This window comes from Mastigoproctus giganteus, chromosome 5 (genome assembly GCF_048544385.1).
Source record: "Mastigoproctus giganteus isolate SK-2022 chromosome 5, ASM4854438v1, whole genome shotgun sequence".
NCBI lineage: Eukaryota > Metazoa > Arthropoda > Arachnida > Uropygi > Thelyphonidae > Mastigoproctus > Mastigoproctus giganteus.
In genome coordinates, this window is record NC_143579.1 from 101,349,721 (window position 1) to 101,364,569 (window position 14,849).

General features: G+C 39.7%; 1 protein-coding gene across 3 annotated transcripts in view; it reads left to right on the top strand.

The window, feature by feature from the left end:
- The first annotated feature begins 2,029 nt into the window (after positions 1-2,029).
- The window catches only part of LOC150085589 (tyrosine-protein kinase Src42A-like), a 140,276-nt gene continuing 127,456 nt past the window's right edge, over positions 2,030-14,849 (top strand). The window contains exon 1 of one of the 3 annotated variants that reach the window (XM_090374128.1): positions 2,030-2,833. In XM_090374128.1, the coding sequence (XP_090230254.1) occupies positions 2,412-2,833 (422 nt within the window). In that variant the 5' untranslated portion in view covers positions 2,030-2,411. The remainder of the gene's footprint in view (positions 2,834-14,849) is intronic. The other 2 variants (XM_090374127.1, XM_090374126.1) reach the window with 2 other exon arrangements.

Genomic DNA, 14,849 nt, shown 5'->3' on the forward strand with positions numbered 1-14,849 from the left:
TGCAGTGGAGACGATAATGCAGGTAATTAGATATTAAGACGGTGGTAGCCTCATTGGTAGAAATGCAAAAAAGACGTGGATGATATTATTATTTAGACTATTTGAGTGCGGGGGGGGAGAGAGCCTGTTCAACTGAACCGGTTGAACATGCTTGTGGCCCACACAGCAAAATCCTTTCCTTTACTCTTGGTGGTAGTTACATCTTTAAGTAAATCTATGTAAACTTGAAAACAAGATGTAACTACCTAAGTAAACTTGAAAACAAAAGAAAGCAAAAAAACAAGGAAAGACCGAACTTCTTTTTTTCCTAACTCCCAAGCTTCTTGGATTAAGAATCCCCTCCTGTGTCGGGTGGGAGATATATGAAATAATTTTTTTTTCACCTCCTTTGTTGCACAGCAGAGATATCAGAACATACTAGAAATGATTATTATGTGTATATGTCACCAGTGACAAAATGATAAGCCAATCACAGCTACTCTCATTCAGCTGACCACTTTACTCTCTATGATTTCTCGTTATAGGTGTGCCCAAGGAATATGGATACGAACCATACCCTCGTTAATCTGAAAGGTAGCTTAAATTGTCATGTGATTAAGACACTTACAATTGGCCACTGAAGGCACTGCATAAACACATTATGTTGCCTATGCTACACTCACTGGGCACGTTTTGTAATGACAGTATCAGCAACACCTTTCTTTGACAGGGATTTTCATCTTTTTTATTTAAGCAGGCAATATAGAAAATCCTCCTTACCAATGTTTTTACTGCCATTTCTCCCCTCAATTATTATTCCAGGTTAAAAATTGTAATTGAAAACATTATGATAAATTGCAATTTTTAAAAGGCTTTGGAAAGGCTTTTTTTTTTAAAGGTTTTGGAAGTCATATTCTCTGCATTATAAAAACTTGAACGGGAGGAAAAAAAAAAAAAAAACTCATTTACTTTAGGAGGAAAGCTTATTTGAATTCCTCTCTGGCGCCATTTATGCCCTTGTGGGAGATATGTGAACTAATTTTTTTTCCTGTCAGTCTTTCTCCATATTGTGGACTATAAGCACACAAAATTTCACTTCATCTAATTATTGATGTTCCTCCAAAATATTCTTATATATATTGATTATAAAGCCCTGTAGTTTTGTGCTTGGGGAGGGAGTTAAAGGCTTTCTTACGAAGTCGTAACGCTCGCAGATGTAACTTGACATATTGCAATTTAGTCCCCTCCCCCAACCTCGATTCCGTACTCTTCCACAAAAACTCGTGCACAACCTATGATAATTACGGCCTTAGCATATCGATGTGTTATAAAAAAAAAAAAAAAAAAAAAAATATATATATATATATATATATCACTTTTTTTAACAATTCGTGACAGTCCACGAGTTTCGTGGATAGTTAATTTGTTTCGCTTTAAGGCAGCCAACTAATTAAACTGACTTAAAATAAAAAAATACGCCTGATTGCTGACTGGTTTGGAAAACGTGCCAGATTTTAGCGGTTGTACTCTAAAATGACTTCGATGATTAGTAGTAAATAAGTAAAAAGAAGAATCTCATGTTCTCGACAGCAGATGGCGATATCTGTTGTATTTCAATCATAGGTTAAGCGTACACTTTTCTGTTGGTTTCTGGTACATGCTTGTAGCTTTTCATTATATTTGTCCGCGCGAACTCCGATGTACGGGTGAAAAAATTTGCAGCTTTATGGTTTTCGGGGCTACCACTAAAACCAAGAATGCATTGAAAGAATAGCACAGTGGGCGTGGCTTTAATGGGCATCATTATCCGCCATTTGAAATAACCTGCAAGTCGACTTCAAAATTAAGGAGTGATATTTTAGATAATATTTATGAAGAAAGTGGTGCCAAGAAATTTATATTGGTATTAGATGTAAAAAATCAGCTGACTTCACTTCATTCTTTGTGAAATATGAATTAAAAAGAAACGAAAATCGCTAAGAGTATATAATACGCGACCTGTCAACGAAAAACTCTAGTCATTGCTACAATACACCATTGTCAATATATTTTGAAACAAGCAAAAAAAAAAGGAAAACATAACAGAGAAATCTCAAATGCATAAACAGATAACGAATACCTCCGTAGCTCTATTTGACGTCTCGTAGTCGTCGAATGGCAAGAGAGCTTCTGGCACACTCCGTACGGTGTCGTGTCTTGCTCGGTTTGGGCTTGAGATTCGGAGAGAAGTGTGTGGGTAATGCTATTGATTGTTATTCGTGGTAATGCATGGTGGAGTGGAATGGAATGGAATGGAGGGGGAGAACGTAATGGAAATCCCGAAAAGTGAAATATTTTATTAGTAATGTATGTAGTGCCAAAAAATCCGTTTTGTAGCCTCCATATTTATACGTTAGCCTTTTAGTGTGCTTTTTTAATGGACAGCTTGCACAATGGGTAATTGCTTTAGTCGCTCAAGTAATAAGAACACCAAATCGGAGACCACTGGCCAGCCACCGTTAGAGAGAAGTATAGAAAATGGACCACCCCCTATTAGTATTGTATTACCTGTGCCAACACATGAACCTCTAAATATTCGACATCCTGATCCAATAGGACGGAACGTACCAACCCTGCCCCCTCTACCTACCGTCGACACTGAAAGTAGTTCTGGTTCAAGTGCTAAAGTTTTTGTTGCTCTTTATGATTATGATGCTCGAACCGACGAAGATTTAAGTTTCAAAAAAGGTGAACATTTAGAAATATTAAATGATACTCAAGGAGATTGGTGGCATGCCAGATCCAAAGCGACTAAACAGGAGGGCTATATTCCTTCAAATTATGTTGCTAAGTTAAAGTCCATAGAAGCTGAACCGTAAGTTGGATTTCACCCAATATGCATTTTAATAACTTGAATAGAATTAGTACTTTATTTTAATTTTGAATATAATATTGCACTCACATTACATGCTGTACTCCAACACTGTTTTGAAAGAATATATATATATATATTTTTTTTTTATGACTGTTACTACAGCATAGTTGTAAACACTCTAGTAGGTACTCTTGGTTGCAAAATTTGTTTTTTTTTTTAGTACAAGCACACTGGGTATGTTGGACCTAAACCGTTATATAAAAGATTTTATTGCTAATTTTTAATCGTAAGTGAGATTTATGTGGTAGTAATATGGCTAATTGCATTTTTGAATAAGATTCTCTAAGAGATATGAAACGAATTTTGAATATTAGAAATGTTTAGTTGGAGATTTATGGATATGAGCTATACTGACAGATTACCACAAAATATATAGTGCAACATATATACAATATATGTGCCAACATAGACGTAAACATATGTTTAGGTCTATGTTGGCACACCCGGGGTTCTAAGCTGGATATCATCATTCTTCTCTTTTTTGGTGATTCCTTTCTACTTCTGACTCTTATTCTCTTTCTCTCAGGGTAATTCAGAATTTTTTTTCTTTTTTTGGCTGGTGCAGCATAAACGAGAACAAAGTGGGGGAGAAATTATTGAAGTTAAACATAAAAAAAAAAAGGCACCTGGGGCAGATGGAATCTATCCAGTAATAATGAGGGAGGCAGAAAGGGAATTAATCAAACATTTTGCCATAATAACGAGAGCATCATTAGTCAGGGGAGGTTCCCATGGACTGGCGATGTGCAAATGTATCCTCAATTCACAAAGTGGGTTCAAAGGGTGACACAATTATAGACCTGTTAGTTTAATTTCTGTTCCAGGGAAAATAGTCACTGGTTAAAGAGGTTAAAGAAATAGTCACTGGTTAAAGAGGTGATACAGGATTAGCTAGACTAGACAGCAGCAATAGTTCAGACACAGCATGGGTTTGTTAAGGGGAAGTCTGGTCCGACCAATTTGATTGGATACTATGAAGTGGTCACAAAGGAACTGGATGCTAAAAATAATTTCGATATCGTATAATTGGATTTCAGGAAAGCTTTTGATACTGTTGCACATGGAAGACTGCTATACAAATTGGAGTGGTATGGCATTAAGGGCAAGTTACTGTAACGGATAAAGGGATGGTTGAGTGGGAGACGGCAATAAGTGGACACTGCTCTATGTGGACTAATGTTATTAACGGAGTTCCCCAGGGTTTGTTGCTGGGCCCTTGTTGTTTTGTGTATTTATCAATGAAGGTATATTAGGTTTGAAGATGATACAAAGGTTGGCAGGGTTGTTAATGACACTAAAGACAGTATGCTACTGCAACAGGATCTAGAAAAGTTAGGCAGATGGACTGAGAAGTGGCAACTGAAGTTTAACATTGACAAATGCAAAGTACTGCATATAGGTAGCAGTAACCCAAGAGAAACATACCAACTCAGGGAGGTGGAGAATGAAAAAAAAATGGGGGTAATTATGCAGTGAGATATAAAGTTCTCTGAGCAGTGCAGATGGGCTGCCAGAGCGGATAGCGCCTCGGTGGGAAGGAGCAGCAGTGCCGTAGCACATGCTTCTTGATTAGACTGGGGTTCGAGTCCGTAACCACCAAATATGGAGGGTGTGGAAAGGTCAGGGGATGACCACCGCATATCCCCAGAGCAATATGGCCTTAGTTGCTAATGCTCCTAAAAAAAAAAAAAAAAACCAACCAACCAGCCCCAGAGCAGGTCATGGAGTTTTGTCAATGATATATATATATATATAAATTTTGCTAGCAGAGACAAGGAAGTGATTATCCCTTTTTATAAGGCAATGGTCAGGCCAAACCTTGAGTACTGTATATAGGTCTGGAGGCCTCATTTTAGGAAATATGTAGAGTTGCTAGAGTGAGTACAGAGAAGGGCAACAAGATTAGTGAGAGGAACAAAGGGGTACACTGATGAAGAAAGACTTAAGTTCTTCAAGTTGCAACATCTGGAGACTAGGCACTTGCGAGGTGTATAAGGTCTTGAATGGTTTGAGCAGGCTCAATGCTGATTAAGAACCTGAGGGGGCATGGATTTAAATTGAGGAAAGACAGTTGTAGAATAGATGTGTGGTAGTTTGCCTTTATCCAGTGGGTAGTTGATTGCTGGAACAGACTTCCATCTGTTATTGTGGAAGTTGATAGCTTAAATAAATTTAAGGCTGAAGTAGACAAACATTTGGAGTGACTGTATGGATGAAATGGGAAAGGTGTTTTTTTTTTTTTTTTGGCTGATGATGTATAAGCTTGCTTTCTTGCATCATATGCCTCAATTAATGCTAATAAGCCTTGGGCTTCCTTGCACCATATGGCTAACAGTAATCATAATATTATTGTGTGGTAATGACACCACAGTATTCAGATATATATGGAGCTAGGTGCATTGGAAAACATAGACATATTTAGGGCCATATATTATTGGTTTGTGATATTGTGGTACATACAATAATAAAGTATAGAGCCAGCTAGTGGTGGACATTGATGATAGATATACCAGCTACTCTGGCAGACATATGCCTAAATATTTAGGCCTTTATATTTCATGTGGGAATAACATGAATGTTTGACTTTCAGATGTATCAAATACCTGTCAGTATACTTTGGAATGCAGTGTTATATTGGTTTAGATTTGTGAATCAGGAATTAGTAGCATATCAGAAAAGTGTGAATTTCAACATTGGCATTACGTGCCAGTAAGCTGTTTTGAAAGTATATATATAATATTGATAAAAATAAGATGTAATGAAATTACTGAAAGTCTTAGCAAACAAGAAAGGTATTAAAATTAAAAATATTAAACTGGGTTATGGATCTGGGGCACTACTAGTAATAGTGGAAAAAACCGGCAACCATAATGAAATATAGAAAAATGTGTTATCAGTGTATTAGGTCAGGGTGCTGAACTGTCATGTGTAATTACCATAGAAGAATTGAGAACACATGTATGCTAAAAAACAATTACCTGAAATTAACATAAGCATAATTAATGTAAGTACCTAAAGCCATGGGTCCTAGGACTTTAACTGCTTCAACACACACAGGCGCCTCCGTAGCCAGGTGGGAAGGAGCAGTAGTGCGTAGCACACGCTTCTTGATTAGACCGGGGTTCGAGCCCGTCACCACCAAATACGGAGGATGCGGAAAGGTCAGGGAATGACCACCGCACATTCCCAGAGCAATATGGCCTTAGTTGCTAATGCTCCTAAAAAAACCAAATAACCAAATAGCTTCAACACAGGGTCGGCAGCAAAAATCGTAGGAGCCACTGCAATAAGCCGGGTCTCTGACATTAATCATGCTTAAGTTAATTTCAGGTAATCTATTTTTTGGCATACATGTGCTCTCAATTCTTCCGTGGTAATTACACCTGACAGTTCAGAACCCCACCTAATACACTGATAATAACATTTTTCTGTGTGTGTATATATATATATATATATATATATATATATATATATATATACACACACACAGTGACCCCTCACCACGTACAGGGGACCTCCCAGTGATGCTGCTGGTTTTCCAGATTAGCATCACTGGGATCTAACACCCATACCTTGGTTCCAGGGTTACATCGTTGGAATCCGAAGTGTGCAGCTGTGCACCGCGACCTGTGGAATTCTGAAAGGGGGATCCTGGTGGTTGAGGGGCCCAGCCTTAATACACCACTTTGGCCCCCTGCTTCGACAAGACGGGTGGTCCTGGACCGGCCCAACTGGGATCAATTGGCGGGTGGTTCTTACTGCTAGGGTCAACTGCGTTCCAATGTCTCCCTCGCTTTGGTCCTGGGACAGGATCAAGGCTTATTGGAAACGTGGGTATGGTGCCTCTAAGCTAACTTGGCGTCCCATTCGTGTACGCAGTACCTGCTAGTTCACGAGTGGGCGTCCCCTCGTAGGGCTCAGTGGCGGGCGAGGTACTTAGGGCATCTGAAATTTTTATCTTACTCTTACAAGTAATTTAAATCCTTCTTCTTCTGGGGCCCCAACAAGGTTCCTACCTAATCGAGACGATGTCACTGAAAACACCTCTGCAAAAAGAGCCAGGACTGAGGATACACCACCACCATCATCAGTGACACTGCATTTTTTCCTCATTCTCCCTTCCACCGGAGAGCAGTCAGTTGGGAAGATGTCACCCTTCTTCATCCAGAAAGGATTAGAAGGGTTGGCAGGATCACCAAAATCCATAAAACAGCTGCGTTCTGGCGATCTTTTACTCGAAGCTTCAAACACAAAGCAAGCAGAAAACTTTGAACTCTTCATGAGGTACCATTTCAGAGTGGGAGCTTCTTCATGTCTCTGAAGAAGAGATCTGCTCTGAACTAAAAGACCAAGGAGCGACAGCTGTCAAGAGAATATCAATGCGGAAGGAAGGGAATCTCGTCCCTACCCGAGTTCTCATCCTAAAATTTAACATCCCACGGCCTCCTAGTTCCATCAAGGCAGGGTATTTAAACTCCCCAGTGAGGAACTATATTCCAAACCAACTGAGGTGTTTTAAATGCCAAAAATATGGCCACTCACAAACGGCTTGTTGTGGTAACCCTGCCTGTGCTCGATGTGGTACGAAAGACCACGAGAGCAAGGAATGTTCAGCTTCCAAACTATCTGTGTAAATTGCCAACAAGATCATCCTGCCTACTCCAGAGCATGCCAGCGGTGGAAGAATGAAAAAGAGATCCGAAAACAGAGCTGAATATCTCCTACCCAGAGGCTAGAAAACGCATTCAACCAATAAATAGTGGGAAGCCTTCATATGCCCAGAAGGTTTCTGCAAAGTGCACTATCGGTACACAAACTGAGATGACTGTACCACCAATAGAGTCATTCACACCAATTGCCCGCTATTTATTGAGTTCACAAAAGCCCACCAAAAAAACTCAGTCAGCTGCCACTCCTATATCCGTACCTCCTAGTGCTCCACCACTACCAAAACCAAGTGGTAAAGAGCCTCTAGTAATAACAGAAACAATGGATGTAGAGAACAAGGAGGTACCGGATGAATCAGTCTTGGAACTCTTTGCGGAGGAAGAAATGAACACGGGACAGCGTCCATTCTTCTCCAAAAAAGATAAATCCAAGACTGACAAAAGTAAGCCTTCACACCTCGGAAGCCGCCTGATGGACCCACCAAGCCAAAATAATGGCTAAATTCCTACAATGGAATTGTCGTGGATTCCGGCAAAATACATATGACATCAAGGCCCTCCTGCAAAAGCACGAGCCAGTTTGCTTTTGATTGCAGGAGACTTATCTAAAGGCAAATGATAACCCCACCATGCATAACATAACATTTTTTTTTTTGTAAGGACAGAATTGCGGATGGTCCTGCTCATGGAGGAGTGGCTATCCTTGTGGGCAACCAGACCCCAGTTCAGCCCTTGCTAATTACAACTAGCATAGAGGCTGTTGCAATTCGCTTTACAGTGTGATTTTTATTAACCATCTGCACTATTTATTTGCCACCTGGGACAGACATCTCTCAGGAAGACCTTGATGATCTTGTAACGCAGTTGCCTCCCCCTTTCTTACTTTTCGGGGATTTTAATGGACATAACACCCTGTGGGGTAGTGCTAACATCAATGGAAGGGGACGAGTCATAGAGTGTATGCTAAATGACAATGACCTTTCCCTTTTAAATACTGGAACAAATACCTTCTTCCACATGTCTACCCGTACGTTTTCTGCCATTGATCTCTCTATCTGCTCCCCTTCTCTACTCTCCTCACTCACTTGGGAAGTGGAGGAGAACCCATACGGAAGTGATCACTTCCCTGTGATAACCTCGTTACACAGTGGGAGACAGTGTCTTCCTTTCAGGTTACCACGGTGGAAGATTGATCAGGCTGACTGGACTGCCTTCCAACATCAGGCAAATTTTGACCTCAGTACCGTCAGTCGGGAGCCTATCAATGATGCAGTAACGTAAATCACAGAAATTATCGTCCAAGCAGCTGCGAATGCTATTCCAAAAACATCTGCCCGGTTTCCACCATTTCCCAAACCTTGGTGGAATTCACAATGCACAGCAGCAAAAAAGGCTCAAAACAAAGCGTGGGGGATATTTGGCTGTTATCCTACCACGACCAACCTTATAGCCTTTAAACGCACACAAGCCAAAGCACGCTACATCCGCTGTCAGAGTCAAAAGGAATCGTGGATCCATTTTACTTCATCAATTACTCAGTCCACTAGTACTAAGCTGGTGTGGGATAAAATCTGGAAAATGAAGGGAAAATATACATCCCACCCTTCTTCAATCCTAGATTATAATGGATGCACTATTGCAGATCCAACTGCAATAGCCAGTTCTCTTGGGGAAACATTCTCTAACATCTCTGCAACATCTTTGTATTCCCCAGAGTTCCTGGTCCTGAAATATAAAATCGAAAAACAGGCACTTCATTTTAAGTCTAAGGGCCTTTATCCCTACAATGGGGCATTCACTATACAGGAACTGAAAAGAGCCCTCACTCTTTTCAAAGCAAGTGCTGTTGGACCAGATGGCATCCATTATGAAATGATTAAGCATCTTTCACCAAAATCTATGGATTATCTGCTCCTTCTATATAATAGAATCTTTTTTGAAGGGCAGTGTCCGGATTCCTGGTGCAAGGCAATCATTTTTGCCTTTGCTAAGCCAGGAAAGGATCCAAAAGTCTGGAGAGAATGGTTAATTTTCGTTTAATATGGTATTTAGAATCAAATGACCTCTCCAACATCCAGTGCGGCTTCCGAAGGAACAGGTCCACTTTGGACCATCTTATTAGACTGGAAACGTCCATCCAGGATGTTTTCCTAAAACGCGAACACTTGGTGTCAGTGTCCTTTGACATGGAGAAAGCGTATGACACAACTTGGAGATTTGGCATCTTAAAAGATTTGCATAGCCTTGGTCTTAGAGGGTATCTCCCCATCTTTATTAAAAACTTTTTAGCCAATTGATCTTTCCAAGTTCGTGTGGGATCCTCACTCTCTTGTTCCTTTAGCCAAGAGGAGGGAGTATCACAGGGATCAGTTTTAAGTGTCCCGCTTTTCGCCATCAAAGTAAATTCCATCACAGAACAACTTCCTCCAACTGTAAACAGTGCCCTCTATGTTGATGACTTTAGCATATTTTGTCAGTCATGCAACATGAGGGTTATTGAAAGACAACTGCAAAAAGCCATTGATCGCCTTAGTTCCTGGGCACTTGCTAATGGCTTCAGGTTCTAGCTGGAGAAGACTGTTTGCGCACACTTTTGTCGTAAGCGTAATCTTCATCCTGAACCCGAATTGAGGCTCGGACAAAATGCTATTCCAGTAGCGGCGGACACAATTCTTGGGACTCGTATTTGATTAAAAGTTGACCTTTCTGGATCACATCCGTCAACTCCGTGCAAAGTGCACAAGAGGCCTGAATATTCTGCGCTCTCTTTCCTCTACATCTTGGGGTGTGGATCGATGCACCCTACTACGCCTCTACCGTGCACTTGTATGATCCAGACTAGATTACGGGTCCCTGGTATACAATTCGGCCAGAGACAGTGTACTTCGATGGCTGGATCCTGTCCATCGTCAGGCTCTCCGTATCGCTATTGGAGTATATCGTCGAAGCAAATGAACCGCCGTTATTGCTTCGATGTAAGCAGTTGTCTCTAAAGTATGCTTTAAAACTGAAATCCCTGCCAGACCATCCTACATGGACACCCGTAAGACTGCCAATTGTCCTTTTGGTATTTGTCTCCAAGAGCTACTCAAAGAACTTAATATCAAGGTAGACAAGGTTGCCCAAACACCAAAGCAACCCCTTCCACCCTGGCATGTGACTTGTCCCTTAGAAATTGGGAAAGTCGGACACTCCATCATCTGTCTACCTGCAGCTTTATTCAGCACACTGAGCTGAACATTCTGACTTTGCTCCAGTTTACACAGATGGCTCGAAGTTGGAATCATATGAGGGATCTGCTGCTGTCTTTACAGACACCACTACATCGGAACAGATTCTCTCTGAATGCAGCATATTTACTGCAGAGCTGCACGCTATATAGTTAGCCTTGGATCACAATAGTAAATGCCAATACCAACGGTTCATTTTATATTCCGACTCTCTCAGCATGTTACAGGCTTTAATAATTGTGAGATATAATTCTCATCCAGTTCTGTCTTGCATTCAGCAGAAGATTCACTTCCTCCATGAACGTGAATATGATATCCGCTTCTGCTGGGTTCCCAGCCACATTGGTATTAGGGGAAATGGCTGACACCGCAGCCAAATCAGCAACTCCCAGTAATAATCGCTGCCTGTCAGTCCCCTATACAGACTACAGGCAAATAATACACCAGAAGGTACACTCCCAATGGCAGGATTCGTGGAATAGACAGACTACGAACAAATTATATTGTATAAAACCTGTAATTGAACCGTGGCAGTCTAGTCTGCGCAGGAATCGTAAGGAGGAAGTTGTTCTTGCCCAGACCCGCATAGGACATAGTCATTTGACTCATTCGTTTTTGCTGAGGGCTGATGACTCTCCTATGTGTGTGTCCTGTGGCACAATTTTATCAATTAGACACATTTTAGTTGACTGTCCAGATTTTAGCAATATCCGTTTTACCGCTTTTAATCATCTGACTGAGCCTTATACACTCAGTCAGATTTTATCCGACAATGACAATGTGTCTGCTGTTTTTAGCTATTTTAAATCAATAAATGTTTTTACTTGTATTTAAAATTTACAAGTTATTGTTATTTCTTTATTGATTTATCTTTTTTACATTTTATACCATTGTTATTTTATATCTTGACATGGTGACCTAAGTAATTAGGTCAGTGAAATTTAAATTTTTATATATATATAACCTGGTTTTGGTGCATTATAGCCTTAGTTGCTAATGAGCCAATAAAACCCAACCAACCAACCAGCATTTAAGAAATGTAATGCTATTAAATCAGATTTCCTATAATGGGTTAAAAAAAACATTGACCTTATGTAAATTTTGATTTATGATAGTTGTCATTAATTACATTTTGATTTACAGTAGTGTCAGTCATTGTTAATAGAAACCAATGGGAGACATACAGTGAGATTGCCAAGCTATTGGCCAATTGTACAGAAGATATAGATAAGTTGTAGATAGTGTTCTATTTTCCTGTGGTTGTATTTTGTCAGTTATTTTATTGGATTCTGGTTATTAATATTGATAACTTTTTTTTTTATAACTGAAGTTATTCATTTATTATGGGACATCAGTTACCTGTATTGTTCAAGGAACAAGAAAGAGTCACCCACATGCATTTTGTATATATTATACGATTTTTAAAATATTTTTGACAAGGCCTATTTGCAACTAGTGAAAGGGAGATTTTTGATTCAGATATACATTCCAGTTTTATACTTTGTGAATGGAACTGCTGAACAAAATTAAAAGTTCTTCCAGAAAAAATAATTTAACACTAGCTTATTTTACTATCCTTTCTATAAAAAATAGTTGTTTATAAGAATGAAAAACAAATTATTCATGAGCAAAGCAAAGTGGCATTATCCTGTTGAGCTTTGTATGTTTGACTTTGCACTAGTTTACTACTAGTGCAAAGACAAATTACAAAAATAAACCGGTTATGGAAATAAAAGCAAGGATTGAAATGGTCAGGCAGTATATTCTTAAAATGGGACCTGCATTATGCAGTAGAAACCTGGATCTCACTTTAGAATCCGGATGATGAGATGTTACGTTTGGCCAGTTTTGTTGTATGATGCTGAGACATGGACACTGAAAACTAATACCTCAAAAAAACTAGAAGCATTTGAAATGTCGACATAGAGAAGAATGCTAACGATACTATGGATAGCAAGAGTGATCAAAGAGAGTGTCCTGCAGAGAATTGGAAAAACCTAGGGAATTGCTGAAGGACATAAAGGAAAAAAAAAACTGCATATCTTGTGGACACCTGATGAGGAACAACAAATATGCAATTCCATGGCTAATTATTGAGGGGAGAATGGAAAGAAGAAGAAGAAAGCCTGGGAGAAGATGTACATCGTGGCTTGATAACATTAAGAATTGGACAGGACTGAACACAGAGCAGTCAGAGTCAACCACAAATTATTACTGACTAAGATTCAACAAATGACCAAGGACAATAATATCACTAAAACGATTGCTACCCTGTTACAAAACAACCATTTCTTTGTGGAGTTCCAGGGTAAACGAAGCAGATGGAGGACCCAACCTAATGGTCTACCTCAAGGTTGTGTCCTGTCACTGATCCTTTTCAACGTATATATAAATGACCAACCATTACCTACACAAAACTAGATCTTTCATTTATGCAGATGACAGAGCTCTGGCTGCACAGGGTAACTCATTTGAAGAGATCAAAGATAAACTGGCGGCAGCACTCCAACTCTCGACTATTATCAAAATAATCATCTGCACCAAACCCCACAAAAACCCAGGTCTGTGCTTTCCACCTGCGAAACCATCTTGCCAACAAAAGGTTGGACATTAAGTGGCAGGGTATTGCCTTGGAACATTGTGATGCCCCAAATTATGTGGGCTTCTCGCTAGACTGAATCTTAACATACAGGAAACACTGTGAAAACATTAAACAGAAAGTCTCTACACACAACAATCTTCTAAAAAAAAAAAAAAAAAAAACTGACAAATTCTAAGTGGGGTGCACAGCCTATTTCCTTAAGAACAACTGCCTTGGCATTATGCTACTCAGCTGCCAAATATGCAAGCCCAGTCTGGTAAAACTCCACACATGCAAAGAAGGTAAATGTACCATTGAATGACAGTTTCTGTCTGATAACTGGCCGCTTAAAGGCTACTCCAGCCAAGAAGCTATACACCTTTGTTGGTATTGCCCACCAAATGTGAGAAGAGAGATACAGGCAAGCACCAAACTACAAAAAGTGATGAATAATCCATTACACCCAGTTTTTGAACAACAATCTTCTGTTCAAAGACTGAAATAAAGAAGAGAATTTCTCGAGACGACAAATGAACTGCTTGCTGCACCATCCTCAGTCTGCATTGTGAAGTGGAGAGCCAGAAATGGGCAAACTCAAGATTGGATGGCCCTACAAGAAAAATTACCCCCGGACATCTGTACGGATGGAAAATTTGGTGGTCATTCAGCCGTCTTAGAACTGGGGGTAGATCCAGCAACAACCTGAAGAAATGGGGTATCCAACCCCAAATTTCAACTCTGTGTGAATGTGGAGCTGAACAAACAACATCAGTTGCTCCCTTGCATCTACAACTTGCAACATGCTTTACCTCTTGGGGGCAACAGAGAATGCTATTGAAGTGGCCCATCTCTGGCAGAAAATGTGTAAAGAACTTATTCCAAACATTTTATTTTATGTGTTGCTATGTATGTTTATGATATTTAGTGATTTGTTTATTGGCTTTTTTTTAGCTTTGATTATGTATGTTATCTAACATTTGAATATTTCTATATTTGCTTTCTTGTACGTTCCGACCCAAAATAAATAAAACTGTACAATTAGCCCCAATTCTTTTTCATTTTCTACTACCCACAAAGTTGGTACATTGTGGGAGTACTACCCATATGCAGTACTGTACATTTGTCAATGTTGAAATTCAACTGCCATTTCTCTGCCCACCTGCCTACTTTTTTTAGACCTTGTATCAGTAGCATACCTTGATTATCATATTTAACTACCCTACAAGCCTTTGTATCATCCACAAACTTAAACATTAACCCTGATGTACCTTGATCAATAGCACTAATAAACATAGAATACAATGCCCCCAGCACTGAACAGATACTCCACTTATAACATTCTCCCACTTAACCATCCCTTTATCCGTAGCAGTAAGTTTCCCTTAATGCTACACTGCTCCAATTTATACAGCAGTCTTTCATGTGCAACAGTATCTAAAGCTTTCTGATCCAAGTATATGATATAAAAATTATTTTTT